At 40.3% G+C, this 15,301-nt stretch overlaps 1 protein-coding gene across 1 annotated transcript in view; it reads left to right on the top strand.

Annotated features, from left to right (window-relative positions):
* Positions 1-6,786: 6,786 nt before the first annotated feature.
* Positions 6,787-15,301, top strand: part of LOC138966338 (QRFP-like peptide receptor) — a 111,499-nt gene continuing 102,984 nt past the window's right edge. Inside the window, exons 1-2 of the mRNA XM_070338535.1 lie at positions 6,787-7,077; positions 11,796-12,694. Coding sequence (XP_070194636.1) covers positions 12,389-12,694 — 306 coding nt within the window. The 5' untranslated portion in view covers positions 6,787-7,077; positions 11,796-12,388. The remainder of the gene's footprint in view (positions 7,078-11,795; positions 12,695-15,301) is intronic.

Genomic DNA, 15,301 nt, shown 5'->3' with positions numbered 1-15,301 from the left:
AATTTGCTTCAGGACGAGACAAGTATAAATGCCATTCACCCAAACTGAAAACTTCGCTGCCGTCTGCTCGCGTTGTACGGATTAGCTGTTCTCTTCTCCTCCCCTTGTTACATCCTAATTCTTCAGTTGTTTCTAGTTTTCCGTTGGTGTTGTGCTTTGGTCTTCTTCATAAGTAGTCTTGTTCAAAATTAAAAAAAACTCAAACTTCTTTTTTTGTTGTATACGAATGAACTAATAAAAAGCTGTTCAACAGAGGTTTTTTTTCCAAAGTCAGTGTGGCGCCTGCGCAAAACTAATGCGCATAAGAAACGGCGTCTGCTATCAAAACCTGAGATCAACGCATCGACGCAAAAACTGTCATTTTGTAAGTTTGGAACAACAAATCAAGGTCAGAACAGCTATTTAATCGCTATTGTATTTTCAGCGTAGCAATAGGGTCCGATATTTAGACTCGAACAAGTATAATGCGACTCGTCTTCGACTCGTCTTCGACTCGTCGGCATTGTACTTGTCTCGTCTAAATATCGGACCCTATTGCTACGCTGAAAACACAATAGCTGTTAATATACATAAATAATATCAGTTCAGTATCCGTTCAGTGAGTGACGTCACTTGCAATGAGAAATTTACGGAGAAAGTTATATTTTGTGTAAATCGAAAAATAACAACACATCTTTAGTTCGTTCATTTAAGACTTTCTTTTTTCTTTTCTTCCCTTTTTATTTGTATTTGTTTTGCCAAGCACATATCATTGTGGGGCTTTTAATGAATAACATGCATCCGTCCATTCACAATATATTTTCTTTCATCCTTCAACATTTAGCACTCAAAAAAGTCTATAGTATTACACTGAGAGTTGATAATTTGTCAATGGTACTGGAAAAACTCTAACAAAAACTAAGACAGGAATAAGTATAATCTTATCATTGTTATTCAATCTAAATCCAAATGTCGCTGTCCTCAGGTCAGGAAAAACGCACCATAGAGCAATCCCCAACGTCCTCTCTGCTGCTTCTTCTTCACTGAGTCCTATATACTCCTTCCACCACATTTCCACTCTGTAATCCCCCATTCCGTGTGTTCCCTATACCGTAGCAAGATGCGCCAGTGGCTCTCTTCTTTTAACACATTCTTTATATCACAGTATTACGAACGCCGACAATGCGGTGAATTATTCTCAATAGCACAAGAACACTATGATACGTGTGATGGATTTCAAGTGCAGTTTTGATAAACGATTGATTGGATTACAAAAATAAAATGGCAGCGAAGTGGCAGCTACTCTTTTCTTCTGCGGGCTTTTTGTATTCAGCAGTGTTCAGAAATGAGACAATGTGAAGTTGTGTTACAGAAAGTTGGAAACAATATTGTGACATGCAGGACTTGCATAAACTGTGCAGTACCAAAAGTCGTAGAATGAACAAAGCAGTGTTGTTGTTGTTGTTGTTGTTTTTAAATATACACCGTGGCAATGGAGTGAAAGTGTCTTTATATGACATTCTTTGTATTCCAGCACTTCATTGTGCAGACAAAATCAGTATTTATCCAGAAAAGAAAACAGAATATTATCATAAGTGTTGGTCTGAATCTGCAGTAAAGGTGTCAGGAATGGTAATATAAGTATTGTAATATAAGTATTGTCGATGAAATAATGTTCAAAACAAGTGACCGTTTGTGTGGGGTTTCTCGAACAAAAACCTAAATTCTCTTGAGAAGTGAAAAAACAATGTGAAGTGTGGACATTGTCTGCGGTTTTCAGAAGGAACTGCCGTGAGTATATAAAGCCATGGCGACGATCGAGTTATCTTGCGGTTGTTAAAGCACCATGCCTTATAAAGCACAGGGCTCCCCGAAGTGCGCGTCCCTGCGTCCTATACGGACAAGAAGCCGAAAACACGTACTAGAAATGTAACGAGGGGGTCCCAGGACGCACTAAACTTCAAACGAGCGGGTCCGGGGACGCACTACATTTCCTGTATCGTGCGTACCGTAGATACTATTTTTAGACTGCAATCGTCAGCTATTGCGAACCTTAGGTACGGGTTTCAGACTGTATACGTCTCGTGCAAACACATTTCAATTTCACGCGCGAAAGAAATCGGAAAGGAGGTTGAAAGCGATGCAAAAGTAGGTGTGCCCGGCAAGGGTTATGTACTAAAAAGCACTGGTTGCTCGGGAAACACCACGACGGGAGATTTTAGCGTTAACGAACACAGATCCAGTGAAGAAATGGACGGAAAAGGCAAACCGCCACCAAGAGAGTTGGACGGTTCCAGACAGAGTGGAAAAGAACATTCACCTGGTTAAGGTTTCAAGACGAGAAAATGTTCTGCAGTATCTGCAAGGATGCAAACCTAAGCAGTAGTTCGAATCGGTATGAACAAAAATAATGCGTTTGTTAAGGGGTCAGAAAACTTCAAAAGATCGACCCTGGAAAGTTTAAAAGGTCACATTTTGGCAGGCATTGTGCCAACCGAGCAGAAACCACCGCACGTGTCGAAAATTAACGTGAAGGTAATTTCGTATTTTGGGCATTTGTTGTTGTTGTTGCGTACCTTGTTTTCTTCTGGGGGCTGCCTTTTAATTATCAATCTAAGTGGGGTCCCTGGACCCTCTAGGAGCCGGAGGGGCGTCCGTGGAGAGCTCTGAACCACCATGCTTCTTGTCACGATACTGAGTACAATGATTGTTTTGCCATTGCTACGACCATCTTGGAGATTCTTAGATAATAGCATACGTTGTTTTTGTCAGTCGTGGCTCTTGGTTGTCTACTGCGAATTCCGGTAGGTCTAAGTTCTTGCGGTAGAACATCCGGAGTCCCACATGACTGTGACTGGTTTTGTCCTCAATAACCTTCCAAACATTTGAACTTTCTTGGTTTTTATATTTAGTCAAGTTTTGACTAAATATTTTAACGTAGAGGGGGGAATCGAGACGAGGGTCGTGGTGTATGTGTGTGTGTGTGTGTGTGTGTGTGTGTGTGTGTGTGTGTGTGTGTGTGTGTGTGTGTGTGTGTGTGTGTGTGTGTGTGTGTGTGTGTGTGTCTGTCTGTCTGTCTGTGTGTGTGTGTAGAGCGATTCAGACCAAACTACTGGACCGATCTTTATGAAATTTGACATGAGAGTTCCTGGGTATGAAATCCCCGAACGTTTTTTTCATTTTTTTGATAAATGTCTTTGATGACGTCATATCCGGCTTTTCGTGAAAGTTGAGGCGGCACTGTCACGCCCTCATTTTTCAACCAAATTGGTTCAAATTTTGGTCAAGTAATCTTCGACGAAGCCCGGGGTTCGGTATTGCATTTCAGCTTGGTGGTTTAAAAATTAATTAATGACTTTGGTCATTAAAAATCGGAAAATTGTAAAAAAAAATAAAAATTTATAAAACGATCCAAATTTACGTTTATCTTATTTTCCATCATTTGCTGATTCCAAAAACATATAAATATGTTATATTCGGATTAAAAACAAGCTCTGAAAATTAAATATATAAAAATTATTATCAAAATTAAATTGTCCAAATCAATTTAAAAACACTTTCATCTTATTCCTTGTCGGTTCCTGATTCCAAAAACATATAGATATGATATGTTTGGATTAAAAACACGCTCAGAAAGTTAAAACAAAGAGAGGTACAGAAAAGCGTGCTATCCTTCTTAGCGCAACTACTACCCCGCTCTTCTTGTCAATTTCACTGCCTTTGCCATGAGCGGTGGCCTGACGATGCTACGAGTAAAATGGCATTGCGTTCAGTTTCATTCTGTGAGTTCGACAGCTACTTGACTAAATATTGTATTTTCGCCTTACGCGACTTGTTTGTATTCTTCGGGCACTACCGCTTCCCGGCTGATCTTCAGAGGGTGAGCGCCATAACGTGTTGCCATGGTTGTGTCTGTCATGAAGCGGATTTGTTATTCTTGATTGGAACGTCAGCAGTCTATTTTTTTTCGATTTTTACAACAACAAATTCACGTACAGCGATATCAAAACATTCAATTTGTCGGCTTTAACATCAAACTGAACTGAAAAGTCTTCACCGACGGTGAGTACTGGTTGACCGAAAACCGTCGACAGAGACCGTTTGTTAGCCTCGGTATCATGTGAACAAGGAGCCTAATTTGCAAAAAAACGGATTTCGTTTGGTTTTGAGTACAATATCAATTCAAACATAACGTATCTATATATTTTGGGATTCAGGAAAAAAATAGAGAATGCAGTTAAACCCTTGTGTTTCTGTTATTGCAATTTCAATTCCAACCAAAATTTTGATTGCCATATTCATAAATCCATGTTTAAGCTTCGAAGCTGAAATGTAATCCCGTAGTCTGGACCTGGACAAGGAATATTTGCATACAATTTCAATCAATTTGATTGAAAAATGTGGTCACCACAGTGCTGTCTCAACTTATTTTTACGAACGTATATGACGTCATTAACGATATTCGTTTTGGAAACAATCCACAAAAAAATCGAAGAATCCACATGTAAACTTTCATGAGTATCTATCCAATACATGTTAGGTTGGTTGGTTGTTTTGTACATAAATTATATACACTACTTGACTGAATGATTTAACGAGAGCAGAGGGTGAGGTTTGTCTTACTAGGTATGTCTGCCTGTGTGTAGTGAGTACATCTCCAAAATTACCAAACGGATTTTTATGCAAATTGGAGAACACAAATTTGAGAGCATTTGCTTGTTTCATTTTTCTCCGATATTTGATAGGGCTATGTTCCCGGTTGCAAAAGTTGAGGCCGCGCTATCACGGCTCCAATCTTGTCTAAGTTTTCTTGATTTTCTTTTTGTCAAACAACCTGGTTCGGACGAAGGGATTGCATTTCAGCTTGGTACCTTAAACATTTCTTTATCCTACATATGATTTTACATTTAGTCAAGTTTTGACTAAATGTTTTAACATAGACAGGGAATCGAGACGAGGGTGGTGGTGTGTATGCAAATATGTGTGTGTGTGTGTGTGTGTGTGTGTGTCTGTCTGTCTGTCTGTCTGTCTGTCTGTCTGTCTGTTTGTCTGTCTGTCTGTCTGTCTGTCTATGTCTGAGTGTTTGTGTCTGTGTTATAGTGTCAGTATAGAGCGATTCCCAGAACACTACCTCACAGATCTTCATGACACTTTACATACAAATTCTTCCAGACGATATCCCCATAGAATATTTTCCTTTTTTCGATAAATGTCTTAGATGACGTCATATCCGGCATTTAGTGAAAGTTGACGCGGCACCGTCACGCCCTCATTTTTCTATTAAACTCATTGAAAATTTGGTCAAGCAATCTTTGACGAAGCCTGGACTATGGGATTGCATTTCAGCTTTGAAGCTGAAACATTATTTAATGAGTTTGGTCAACACCGAGAACAATTCGACAACACCGAGAATACTGCAAACGACATCCCACCCGGCAGTACTGTTTTCATACGCGAGTTTAGCGGCCATTGGAAATCGGCTCGCTCATGGGGCCTGTCAGTCTGAATTATGAAGGACAGAGTTATGAACATAGAAGACAAATATACCGAAAAGAACAAACATTTTGCGCATGCAGACACAGATAGACGTCATAAAGAATGCAATGCTTCAAAAGATACAGACTGTGACGATGGCTGTGACGTCATTCACACATACCGAGACGTCATTCATAGTTGTTCGGTCACTTCCGTGAAAGTAGATCACTCTACAATCATGGCTGGTGGGTTAGTTAGCTTGTCAAAGCGTGAGTACGCAAAACGTGCTTGTTCTCTCCTCTGTTAAAGCTGTGAGACATAAATGCTATTCAGACTGTCTTGGTCGTGTGACAGAGTTTTCTTCCACACGAGATTACGTTGATTGTCTAACTCAGCCTGACGGCTTCGTTAGACATCAACTAATCGAGTGTGGAAGAAAACTCTGTCACACGACCAAGTCTGAATAGTAGGTAATGTTTGACTGCCAGTGGAAGTCTTGTTATGCTTGATTGATATCGACATGAGGCGTGAAACTTGAAACTGCACCGTTGCATTTTTTATTAGTTTCGGGGTGGGAGGGGATGAAGGGGGGGGGTGGAGGTCGGGGGGGGGGGGGGGGGGGTTGGGGGCGTGTTTACGTTTTACTGAGTTTGTAGTTGTGTATCTTTTATGAATTACCAACCTTTCTATCTGTCTGTAAGTATGTTCTAAGTTTCTTGGTTTCTAACATCATCTCTGTCTGTTTGTCTGTCTGTTCGTCCGTGTTAAATCTGTTTGTTGTTGGTATGTATTTACATAGGTCTGCGAGACTGACTGCCTTCTTCTCTGCGGTCTGTAGTTATGTGGCCTTTGTATAGCTTTTGTCGTCAGTCGGTGTTCTTGTGCAGGGTGTATTATATTTTACGTCTGCACATTTCTTCTTCTTTTACAAGAAAATTGAATGCTTCGCAATAAAGAATTAATAATTACAGCAAACAGACAAATATTAAAGAAGAAAAACTCAATGCAGTAACATTTTCGAGAGTAGGGAAGAAGAAAAGGGATTATTCAAATACACTTGTTGAAAGATGATTATACTCCCGAATTTTTTGAATTTTTTTTATTCTGTTTTCTTTTCTAGTAAACAGAAAAAAGCAACCGCAGGTGCAAGTGTGAGAAGAGAATCTGGCACGAGCACACATATGCGCGTGCCCCACGTGGTTGCTTGCACGCGCGCCGCCCGAGTTGCTGAGAATACCAGCCACTTGTGGGAATGCTGCAACTTGTATGAATCGCAGACTTCTTTCTGGCATCGGTGGCTTCTCCTTCTTTTCTTTCCCCCTCTGTCCATCACCGTGCTGTGTGTGCGTGAAGACCTGAGAAATGACAGCTTCTGATCATCTCTGCCGCTGCGCGTGCGTCGGATTTTTATTTGCGTGCGCAGCGGGCATCATCAGTTTTGATTTGCATACACGTGTGTGATATATAAGTATGTCGTCTGTGTAATGGTGAGCTTTAAGTTCGGAATAGTTTTCACTCTCCATATAATTGTTCTGAGAAAGACATCTTGAAGTAAATCATAATCGTCGTATTGTGAGATGTGGTGTTAAACAACTGTTGGACGATACTGCTGCATTTTTAGCGGTAAGTATTATTTGACTCTGATGAAAGCACTTCAGTTAGTTAATTCAGTTTTGAAAAAATATTATTTATTTATTTATTTATATGGGAGATTTATATAGCGCTTGACGTTCTCTAAGCGCTTTACATATTAACGTAGGAAAGGAGGACATCATTATTTAATCTTCAATTGAATAGCCTTCTGTCCTCTGTTCCCTTCATAATTGTACTCGAAATGAACTTTGTTTCCATGTAAAACAGAGTTGCTTTTGAAGAATGTTTTACCTGCGTGCGCTTCTTCGAATGCAGCTTTAAGAAACATGAGTTCTCGTGTGATCGGTTATGTTGTACTCCAGCTCTGATGAGGATTTTATAAAATAAAATAGAAATGAGAACATTCGTCAACTTAAAGGCAGAGTAAGCCTCCCGTAAACCATCACAGATACGGTCAGGCTTTTACACACAGTACAAACACCCTTTCATTTAAACACTCACCAATTGAGAACATCCTAGGTGCCCTCCGTAAAGAGCGAACAATTTTCAAAGAATTTATTTTTGCGTGGTTTATCTTACCCCTGAGCCATCGTGAACCCGTGTGATCCAGTTTTCCCCCTTTTCACAATGCAGTCGTCATAGTTAGTCATTTGAATGCGACTCGACGTGAGCTTATCTACAATAGCACGTTTTTTATGCACGAAACAACGGCTGTGGTTCACAAGAACTCTAGCGATGGCTTTTGACTGTTGAGAGGAACGGCGATTTGCACTGATAAACCGGGCCGTCGTCTGCTACGACCCTTGCGTGACCCTGCTTCCGGGCTTTTCTTTTTAACTTTCACAACTTCGAATAGTTCTGATCTTGTCTTGATGAAAAACGAATTCTTTTATGATTAAAGAATGTTTGTGTAACAAGCTGTCAATTTATTATTTAGATTTTAAAAGTTAGGTCTAGCGCAAAAACGAGGCGCCATTGTTCTTCAGGGCCAAGTCCACGAAAATAAATTCTTGGAAAATGTCTCACGCTCGACAGAAAGCAGCCAGGATGTTCCCGTTCGGTGAGCATTCAAATGGAAGTATGCTTGTACTGTATTTAGACGCTCGGGGAGCTCTGTGATGGTTTACGGGAGGCTTACTGTGCCTTTAAACACACACCAACAATTTGCAGCGTGTCTGCTAACCATGTAGAGCGGCCTTATTTTGTGTCTTTTTGTGTTTTTTTTGTTGTTGATGTTTTTTGTTGCTAGATTGATGTTGTAAGTGACACCAGTGTCATTCTGGGAAATTGATTCAACAAAACGGTCCTACGCTATACAGAAAGGCTGTTGATTTTGTATGTGTTCAAGTAATGGCTCACAAGAGATGGATGGTACGTTTAATTATTATAGTGCAATGAGTTATTCATTGATATGTGTGTGATTGCACTGTAAATGATGTTGTTGTTTTTTCCCCCAATGATTGTACAGCGCTTTGAGCGGGGTTTAAACCCTAGATACACGCGATTTATAAATAATATGCATTATTATTAGTAGTAGTAGTTGTAGTAGTAGTATTTGTTTTTTCTTCAAAGATGTTTTATTCAGGCAATTTTACAATTTGTCATGCAATGCATAGAAGTCAGATAATAATAGAGTGGATATGACGGATAAAAACATATCCAATACAGCATACAATCAATTATAATAAGTGCTGTTCCACAAGGGTAAAATATGAAGCCCACTTCAGCCTAAATTTTCCATAATTCAATTCTGTAGAGTGGTAGTAGTAGTATTAGTATTATTATAATTTTTTTACCTCATCTGAATAGGGAACATTATCAATGGCGACAGCAGCCGAATTTACAGTAATGCTTGTGCTAAGCCGACGAGTGTCTGTGCTAGAGCAGTCCATGCATGTTACACTCTCCGTTTCTTTCTTTGCTTCATGCTCGTTTTCTTTTTTTCTTTTTTTTTTCCATGTTCCCTTCTCTCGAGAATAGTGCATCTTCTAAAAAAAAAACTAATTTGAAAGTGCTGCACAACAGATATAAATGTTATAAAATGTTGAGTTCTGATTAAAAAATACAAAAACACAGTAATTCTGATTGTTAACAAGGCATAACAAAGCAGTAGCCATTTGAATTTGATTCCGAAATATCAAAAACTGGTATCATGTAATGCGATTTTACATGTTACAAGTACGGGTTGTAAACATTATTACGGATACTTCAATAGTATTCTTCGCATTATCATGATTATTTTCAACAAAACAAAAACATGACGGTCTTGAATCGTACGCATCAAACTGGCAATGAAATGGCAGCACTTGGTAATTTTCTCCTGGTTGCTGTTCGTTTATAGTTAAGCTCTAATCAAGTCATCATTATTATTCTAGTGCATTCGCTTTACACCTTATTAATTGCAAGTCGTAACATGAGCACAATAAGGTAACGCGTCGGCATCACCGCGAGTAATTATTCAAACATTAATTGCACATTAAATGTCAATGAATTGCTTTTTCGATCAGAGCGCGTCAATGTTGGGCATATGAATTATGCAGTTTTTGCGCTGGTAATAAATTCATTGGCCGAATAAACTATAGATTGCATTACGGAGGCGTGTCTGATGACCATGGCGCTTTTTTGGTGCTTTTTTTTTTGGGGGGGGGGGGGTCCTGTTAAGTGTGTGTGGTTTTTGTTTTCCCTTTTGTATCGAATCCCTTTTGGGGCTGCAAGTACAAGTTCACAAGGGGCAGGTTCGACTGTAATGTTAAGAAGGAAAAAAAAGTATCATTAGACAGATTTGACGTCAACAGACATTGCGATTTTCACAAGAATAGAAACAAAATACTATTTTCGATTTACAGCAATTCCTAGTTGGTAATATGGTTACACACAATTGGCTAGAAGTATATCTTGTGCTAATGACAATTATTTAGCAGTCGGTGGTTCGCAGTCTATTACGATGGAAATTCCGCATTAAGACCCGACAAAAATATGAAACCAAACGCTTAAAGCAACATTAGAATATTCAATCAATCTGTCAGCCTAAAAGAGCGAAACTGAACACGCTGGATCATTATTCGCCGACACTTCGTACACGTTACACCTTGACTGAATGTAAACATAAAGCCTAAAAGAGCGAGGTTGAACACGCTGGATCATTATTCGCCGACACTTCGTACACGTTACACCTTGACTGAATGTAAACATAAAGCCTAAAAGAGCGAAACTGAACACGCTGGATCATTATTCGCCGACACTTCGTACACGTTACACCTTGACTGAATGTAAACATAAAGCCTAAAAGAGCGAGGTTGAATACGCTGGGTCATTATTCGCCGACACTTCGTACACGTTAAACCTTGACTGAATGTAAACATAAAGCCTAAAAGAGCGAGGTTGAATACGCTGGGTCATTATTCGCCGACACTTCGTACACGTTAAACCTTGACTGAATGTAAACATAAAGCCTAAAAGAGCGAGGTTGAATACGCTGGATCATTATTCGCCGACACTTCGTACACGTTAAACCTTGACTGAATGTAAACATAAAGCCTAAAAGAGCGAGGTTGAATATCCTGGGTCATTATTCGCCGACACTTCGTACACGTTAAACCTTACTGAATGTAAACATAAAGTCTGAAAAGAGATGGAGCATTTAACACGGAGGAGCATTTACAGACTTCGTGAACAAAAAATCTTAAAAATGCGCTACGGATACCATCCATACGTCACGCTCATAAGAAAAATACCTGTCTCAGTGTTAGGCATGTCTATAGTGAAACTACAGGGGAAGCTACTGGACGGGTATCTATCATGTGTTAGAGAGAACAAACTCTCAAACCATCGAAAACCATTGCCACGGTAACGTAAGCAAAACTGCCGATCTCATTTCTTGAGTTAGGCAATTTTTCTTAATAATACAAGAAGACATGTTTTGAGAATGTGAAGGTATGCAAAATCTCTTTGTGGGTTGTTATGCAGTTTTGCTGATTGAAAATGTTGCTGTCAGCTCTTTATCTCACGTTTATCCAGCTGTCACCGCTCGAGATAGGCAGTTAGCAACTAATAACTAAAATAAAATAGGCAGATTGTTCAAAAACCAAAGAAGATTTTTTGCGTTTAAAAAAACATCAAAACATGACATAGGCAATTACCTTATGAGCGTGACGCATAGCGACCGGCTGTACGTTCCTCCAAGGGCACACACTTTTATCAATAAAAGTGCGACGATAACAGTACACACAGAAAAACATTACAGAAACGCTGTAAATTTATCCATTATATAAGTGCGAACAAAATAAACATTGTAAAACAACTCTGTTACTGCGTCATATGTGTTCTTTTTTATATATTAGTTCTTTGTTTGTTTGTAAGTTTGTTTGTTTGCTTGTGTGTGCGTGTGTGTGTGTGTGTGTGTGTGTGTGTGTGTGTGTGTGTGTGTGTGTGTGTGTGTGTGTGTGTTTGGGTTGTTTGGTTGTTGTTTTTGTTGTATTTGTGTGTGTGTGTGTGTGTGTGTGTGTGTGTGTGTGTGTGTGTGTGTGTGTGTGTGTGTGTTTGTGTGTGTGTGTGTTGTTGTTGTTTTAATTGAAGTGGACACCACTTATTTTTCAGATGGTTCAAAACAACAGCTTCATAGTAGCATGCTTACTGTACAATACTGTCCGACACAATAACAACCATCCGTAAACCGCAGACGCAGTTCCTCATTACTGACGAGATAAAGCTCTTCTTTTCTATAACTGAACCAAACTTTTTTCTGGCAGGACGGATCGTCACTCAAGCGGAACCGACACAGAATTAAGTGTCACGGTCCTGTGGCGTGGTCACTCAACGGTAAAGAACGGTGGCAGCCCCGGATCCAAGTGGTTCACTGCCTACGCAATCTGTGGTGACCGTCTTGTTGCGAACAGAAGGAAACGGTCCAAGAAGTGTCGTTGTATATCATGTACAAATAAAAAGTGATAAGACAAATAGAGAAAAAAAACTAGATCAGGCCATATCTGACAGAGACTGGACTTCATTTTCTACGCCCGAGTATTACCTATGTAAAAAGTCAGTCTCACGAAGAGTATTCATTCTTTTGGAAATTCATCTTTCAAGTGAAAGCGACGTAGTGTAGGAATTAAGGACCCAAAAGACTGTTCTTTCACGTACGACAACAACAAAAAAGAATAAAAGAGAAAACTCCCAAAATTCTCAGACAAGAACAACGCACTTCCCTTCAAAAAAGAAAAACGCTGAACTAAATCCACGTGACTGTACTACAACGTAGACTAAGCACAGCGAAAACTTCAAAAAGATTTCAACAAACACAACGATCCTCACTTTTTACACAGAAACAGCTGACGTCACCAGAATGACATCACTAAGCGGCAACAGTTCCAGCAACAGTTCCGGCAACGTCAGCATTGCGGCGGATGACTACTACGATTACTACAACTACGAATATGACTACGACGACTCCATCAACAACATTCCCCTGCAGGAACTGATTCCGGTGACCTTGACCTACACTTTGACCTTGCTGCTCGGACTAATCGGCAACTGCCTTGTCATCTTCTCCATCAGCTACTATCGGCGCATGCGCACAGTCACCAACGTGTTCCTGTTGTCCTTGGCATCTGCGGATCTATTGCTTGTGCTCGTCTGCGTTCCCATCAAGGTAGGAAGGATATGTCGTAGTATGTGTTGTTGGTTTTATCGTTGGGAGGCGGGGGAGGGGGAATGCTGATTTTTGGTCGATTTGAAAATATTGAATTCCTCTTGTTCTTGTGTTATCACTGCCGTTATCCTCCCGTGCCTCAAAAAGGGTTGCAAGATTGAACGTGAGTCTTGAAAAATAGACGTGTGTATCGCACCTAAAAAAAACTGTTTTATTAAAGAAAACAAATTGTTTAAAATGATGTCATCTCCGTTGTTTTACCAGGAAGTGCATACAAACAAGGTTTCCGCCTTTTCCATATATTCTACACGTAAAAGACCTCCGGAAATATAATTTCCTCCCTGGCATTGACTTTCAGGGAAGTTTTCAATATTTTGTTAACTAATTAGGTAAAGGGGGGTAATTTGGATACCCTAAGAACTAGACTCTGTGGCTGGCCCATAGAAGTCGGTAAGCAAAGACGGTGAGGTTATATCTCAAGATTTGGTTTAGACTTACACATAAATGCAAGTGAAATAAAGGATCGTATGATGTTTTTTCAACACACGGACTTGTTTCTTGAAAAGTTCCAATTTTCCGACTAGTCGGGTAAATTGAACAGGGCAATGTTCAAATTAGCCGAACTCATTTGCACAGGTATTTGACCCAAGCCGACCATCTTTTTATTGCTGCCAGAGATTTCTTCATGTTTTCTTCAGACCATTTCCCATGACTGAAAGACCAAAGAGTAGAAATATAAAATAGTTTACATGTAAAAACAGACAGACAGACAGACAGACAGACAGACAGGGACAGAGGGAGGGAGATAATAGTATTTGATTTTAGGTAAGTGCATAAATGTGTTGGTAGCACGACCATGTCCAACGTTTATGACCTTATACTCATCATTGGCAGTGACACACACACACCCAAACAAAAACCAAGAAAATTGACGATATTACCATCACCAACAAAAACAAGCTCCAAGACCCCATGACAGCAACACCACCCACCCCCACTTCACCCCCCCCCCACACACACACACACACACACATACACACACATACACATACACACACAACCATTCCCGCAAACCCCCCCCCCCCCCGCCAACCCCCCAAAAAGGGAGAGAGAAAAAAAGAAAGATACTTTTAACGCCAGAAGCGAAAGCAGAAAGGTCGCATGGCTGTAGGTTTGAAGGGAGCGCAGTAAGAAAGAGTTCGTATTTCGCCACAGATAATGTCAAGTGTAGCGTGCATCTACCTGTGTTTACCTGCCACGTAACAACGCTTTTCCTCCTTAGGAATGATAGGAATCGGGCTGACCCAATTCTTTACGCATTAACGGTGGTTTGGTTTTGTGTATACGTCTATGTTTTTGTGTGTGTTTTGTACCGCTTTTTTACACCCTCGTTTAAACGGGAGGGTGAAGGTTTCATACTGTTTGTCTGTCTGTCTGTCTGTCTGTCTGTCTGTCTGTCTGTCTGTCTGTCTGTCTGTCTGTCTGTCTGTCTGTCTGTCTGTCTGTCTGTCTGTCTGTCTGTCTGTCTGTTTGTTTGTTTGTTTGTTTGTCTGTCTGCCCTTGATCACGAATGTATCTCGTGTTTATGGGCTTTCTTTTTTTTTCTTTCTTGCTTTATTTCTTTTATTCTCTTTGTTTTTATTCTTTTCTTTTTCTTTTTAGTTAATCATGTTATCTTTGATGAAAATAGTGCTGCTTTGATGCGTAGGAACACTAACTGCCATCTTTTTCATTCTTTTCAGTCTTTCTTCCAACTGTAGTTCCAAAAGTTCATTATTCTCATCAAAGTATCATTCTGAAGATCACTTAGTATGCCACGCTTTGACTCCTCAATGTAGACGGTACAGATACAAAGCTCTGATCTTAAGTCTTCTTTCATTACCTCATCGGAGGTGGCGGGGGGAGGGGGAGTCGCAAGGGGAACAAGTTTGAAAAGGAAATAACCAACGATTTATGTTAAGACTGATTTATGTTTAAGAAAAATGAAATGAAAAGTAGGTCGGGAAAGGCAAGGGAGATTGTGCGTGTATCAGAAAGCTTACATTAGCATGCATGATCCGTCGCGGCCGCGTCACGTGCACGCGCACCGTGAGGCCGAGAGATTTTACGAGATTCTAGAAGGTGTCAAGATCCTGGAATATTGTCGCGGCCGCGTCACGTGCACGCGCACCGTGAGGCCGAGAGATTTTACGAGATTCTAGAAGGTGTCAAGATCCTGGAATATTGTCGCTTGTGTGCCAGGGTCTCTTTCGGAAGACCCGCAGGGAAAAGGGATTGTGAATTCAGCACCTTGCAGACGTTCTCCCTATCTCCTGCAAATTGCCTCTTCAGGATTACAGAAGCTAACTGCTGACGTGGATGGCTTGTTGCAGCGTAGGTAGGGCAGCCCATTAAGTACAAAAAACCCCGCTAACATCCGGGTTGATGATGGTGACATTTACAATGTACACATCTATATATCAGACACATTGAGTTTTATTCATTTAATAAATGGGACGGTTATTAATAATGTATTCCCCTGTAGAACGATGACAAGGAGAAGGCTTCATGTTCTAGGTACAATTTTTGTTTGTTTGTTTGCTTAACGCCCAGCCGACCACGAAGGGC

This window comes from Littorina saxatilis, linkage group LG5 (assembly GCF_037325665.1).
Source record: "Littorina saxatilis isolate snail1 linkage group LG5, US_GU_Lsax_2.0, whole genome shotgun sequence".
Lineage (NCBI taxonomy): Eukaryota > Metazoa > Mollusca > Gastropoda > Littorinimorpha > Littorinidae > Littorina > Littorina saxatilis.
This window is presented reverse-complemented; position numbering and strand designations above follow the sequence as displayed.